General features: G+C 29.8%; 1 protein-coding gene across 1 annotated transcript in view; it reads right to left on the bottom strand.

Annotated features, from left to right (window-relative positions):
* Rbsn-5 (Rabenosyn-5) overlaps nucleotides 1-3,118 on the bottom strand; it is a 26,471-nt gene extending 23,353 nt beyond the window's left edge. Inside the window, exons 1-2 of the mRNA XM_014416395.3 lie at nucleotides 2,775-3,118; nucleotides 108-230 (exon numbers count right to left, since the gene is read on the bottom strand). Of these exons, the coding sequence (XP_014271881.1) occupies nucleotides 108-230; nucleotides 2,775-2,916 (265 nt within the window). The 5' untranslated portion in view covers nucleotides 2,917-3,118. The remainder of the gene's footprint in view (nucleotides 1-107; nucleotides 231-2,774) is intronic.
* Nucleotides 3,119-3,776: the final 658 nt, after the last annotated feature.

Genomic DNA, 3,776 nt, shown 5'->3' with positions numbered 1-3,776 from the left:
AAATTCACTCATTCATTCAAAATTATATATAAAATTCATTGAGGTAATAAAATTTACAAGATTGGTATTTCATAAATTTCAATAAAAACAAAGTATTAACAGCTTACCAATTTCTTGCGGTTCATGGCTGTAATCAAAACTGGAAGTTGATACTTGACGGACATTATTTACACTCGTTGATGATGGAGTGTCCTGCTTCAGAATCTTTTTCTTGGCCTTATCATACAGATCTGTTAAAAATAAATAATATTATTTTTAAAAAATGAAAATATAGATATAGATCTACTTTATAGGGTCAATGGCATTACCAAGCTCATACCACATAAAGTTCTGAAGTCCGACCCGTCTTGACATAACTGAAATCTAGACGTGGAGGTTAAAGCTTAAAGTATCAGCTGAACGAATTGACAGGTTCGAAAAGAATAAATTGAGATGTATTTATGGGTCTGTAGAAGAGAATGGTTCATTTCGACCGAGAAAAAACAAAGAACTGTGCATAAACTCATCACAGTTTTGCATCACCTCTCATTTTTATTATAGCAGTAAGTGACAGTAAAAGTAAACTTTTGAACTCAACAGCATTAATGTATAATAAGCATAGATGAGCTTCAGGACCATACTTTATTTCATCTAACTCGTTGAATCCTTCCTACCTAGGAGAGCTCAACAAGCGCAAAGTGCAAAACTTTTTTTTGTTAAGATTTTGAAATAACAAAATAAACTTCCTTTAGAATATTATCAATATTCTATATTTGTTCGTATGTTTCGGGTTTGTCCATCTTCAAGTACAAATATTACTCTAATTATAACAATTTTTTTATGTAGACAATTAAAAACATATAATCAATTTTACCAATAAAATCCAGAATAGCAAGTTAGATGTGCATACTTTACGATGATATAAGCATCTCCTAATTCATAAGAGAGCAATGAGTAGGGTGACTGTATCAGAATCTATTCCTAACAGAAGGCTATATACAAACTAATTACTTTACTAATTACGGAAGCTAATTACTTGTAGCAAACCTTTTTAATGCTGCTCTAAATAACTGTCTACCGATACTATCTGCATGGCTCAGAAAATAACAAATTTTAAGTAGTTGTTAATAAAATTGTAATTTTCTAAACTGTAAATTTTGAATAAAATAAACCAAACCCCGCTTTAGGTATTGCCATTACTTCTATCATACAAACAGGTATTCAATTCTAGCTCCCTCACTTACTAAACTACTGTTTTAGAAATTTTCTCAAAACTACCTTTAAATTTCTACTTATAACAAAAGGAACATGGTCAAAGAAAACCTCAAATAGTGATCAAACTATTTACATAGAGACAACATTCCGCCCCATGTTGCAGGGCTTCATAAATTTCTATTTCATTGATCAAAAATATAAACAGCATCATTTCATTAAAATCAAAAGAATAATTTAATAAAACAGTATATTGAAATTTGTTGAGGGTTTAATTTGTAGTGTCCATATTTTCTTCAAGGAAAATGAAAAATTTGGTTTAAGTATACTTTTAGGTAAAAATTAAAAAGATGTAATCACTGCTTTGCTTAAATAGTAGTATTTGACAAAAAAGTTTTGATTTTATTTTGAAATGGATATATTCCAAAGATAGTAGCATAGATTGGGATTACTTTCTCTACTGGAATCCTCTGATAAAATGTTTCGAATCTAATAGGCTTATCACAAAGTAACTCCAGAATACAGTACTATATATGGAGAAGGTAAAAGGCATAAAAAAAAATGTTAATTGATGTAGCACAATTAAAATAAAATAGTGATATGTTTTATAGACAGCCACTTATGGACGTTATAAAAAAATTCTTTATAAGGTTTTTGTTAAAACATGTGTTAAATACAATGTCCAAAGTCGTTTAGATGTTTATTAATAATAAAACAAGTAAGAGTATAAAATTTGGAGTGTTGGAAGGACAGTGACCGATACAAAATGGAGAGCCAATAAAATCAAACATGTACTCTAAATCTGTTGTAATGATTTATTAACATTTGTTTTTGTTTTTTTAATATTGCGAACATGTTTATATTTACTAAATACTAAAATTAGAGTCAATTTAATGCAATCTAAAGGTTAAAATATTTTTTTTGATCATATTTACGTCACATGTTCATTCTCTTAAGTCATATTCCTAATCGCAGAGTTGATGGTTTATCGAAATTCCACTATGTTAACAGGAAATATCAAACAAACAACTAACAATAAGGAAAAATGTTTTGAATAGTAAAAAGAGTAGTATATGTTTTTAAACATATACAGAACTGAGGTATGAATACATTTAGATAAGGAGATCTTGGCTCTTTTATTATCAATATCTCTGAACAAATTATTTCCCAACTAGTACAAATGCAAAAGCTCAAGGACCAATACTTTCCTCCAAAGTTAAATTGTTCTCGGAGAAAAATTACAATTTTTTTTTTTAAATATCTGAAGGCTGTGATATCTTTTATCTATAGCTCTAACTTTATACAGACTGTAATTGATTTAAAATTTTAAGTAACAATCTCTAAGGAACACAAAATATATAAAACTCAATGTTTTCTAATTGATTTATATCCACTTAAGACAATTGAACTAAGGAGGACAGAAAAGCTATGTTGCGATATTGAACTACCAATTATTGAGGCAATTAAACTAATATTTTACAACATGAGGTTATTGAGAAATATTGTATTGTATATCATCGCCCCTTTCTGATATTTGACAAGTGATAACATTATAACACAACTTGCTAACAAATATAGTTTACCCTTGAAAGATTTGATAAAGTCTTGCTCTTCAGAATGTACATCCTCAAAATGAGAGAGCAATTTGGCAGCATCTCCGAGGTCACTCTTGCAAATAGGGCAAATGAATCCTTCCAGGACTGGAGGGTCGTCTGTCCCTGCCATTTCTCAAGTTAGATGTTAATGAAATAACTAGTGGCGTTTTCGCCCGATAATTGTGTTTTTTTCACATAATTGATCAGTTCTAGCTATTCTTCTTCCTCGGCTCAACGGTAATTAAGGTATCTATACAACGAACAATTTTACAAAATTAAAGGAACTGTTATAACCTACATGATAACAGAAACAGTGAGGTTGCACTGGGCAGGTTGTTCTGCGACTATCGATTACATTGGGTTGATAGCACTATCTTCAAACTAAATGTGTCAGATTTTGGATATTTTCTTATTAAAAATTTTACAAAAATATTTTAAAAGTCACTTTAATTATAAATAAGGATAAAGATGGAGATGAAAGTGTTATGGAGATCGTATAACCCCGTTGGCGGGAGAAGTTGCTCCCTGTGGCTTGGTGTTTGATCCCAATTAGTTGTGGATCGTAGTTTATTTACTTACATATTGCTTGTAACGAACAACAGATTACTTTCTCTTGGCAATAAGGTACGGATTATAATCATTCAATAAGCAAAGATCTAATGATTTATACTTTTTTTCACATGGTAACTTTTATGTGTGTGAGTTAATATGAGAGAATGTACAACATGAGACCTTAGTGGCATTTTTGTTATCACCAAGGAATAGTCCATGTAAATTATTATTATTTTAGAAAAATAAAAAGCTATATAACTGATATTGGTTGATATATTTTTCTCTCAGAGATCAATATAAGACAAATTTAAGTTACTTTCAAAGCACCATGAAATACCATCTTGGTATTAATTGTGAGATTATTAATATCAAAGAACACAGTATTAAAAAAAAAAATCGTGATTTCTGTATAATCGTCACACTCCCCCTTACTATGTA

The sequence above is a fragment of the Halyomorpha halys genome, unplaced genomic scaffold (genome assembly GCF_000696795.3).
Source record: "Halyomorpha halys isolate HHAL.00 unplaced genomic scaffold, Hhal_1.1 Scaffold122.1, whole genome shotgun sequence".
In the NCBI taxonomy this organism is placed as follows: Eukaryota; Metazoa; Arthropoda; class Insecta; order Hemiptera; family Pentatomidae; genus Halyomorpha; species Halyomorpha halys.
This window is presented reverse-complemented; position numbering and strand designations above follow the sequence as displayed.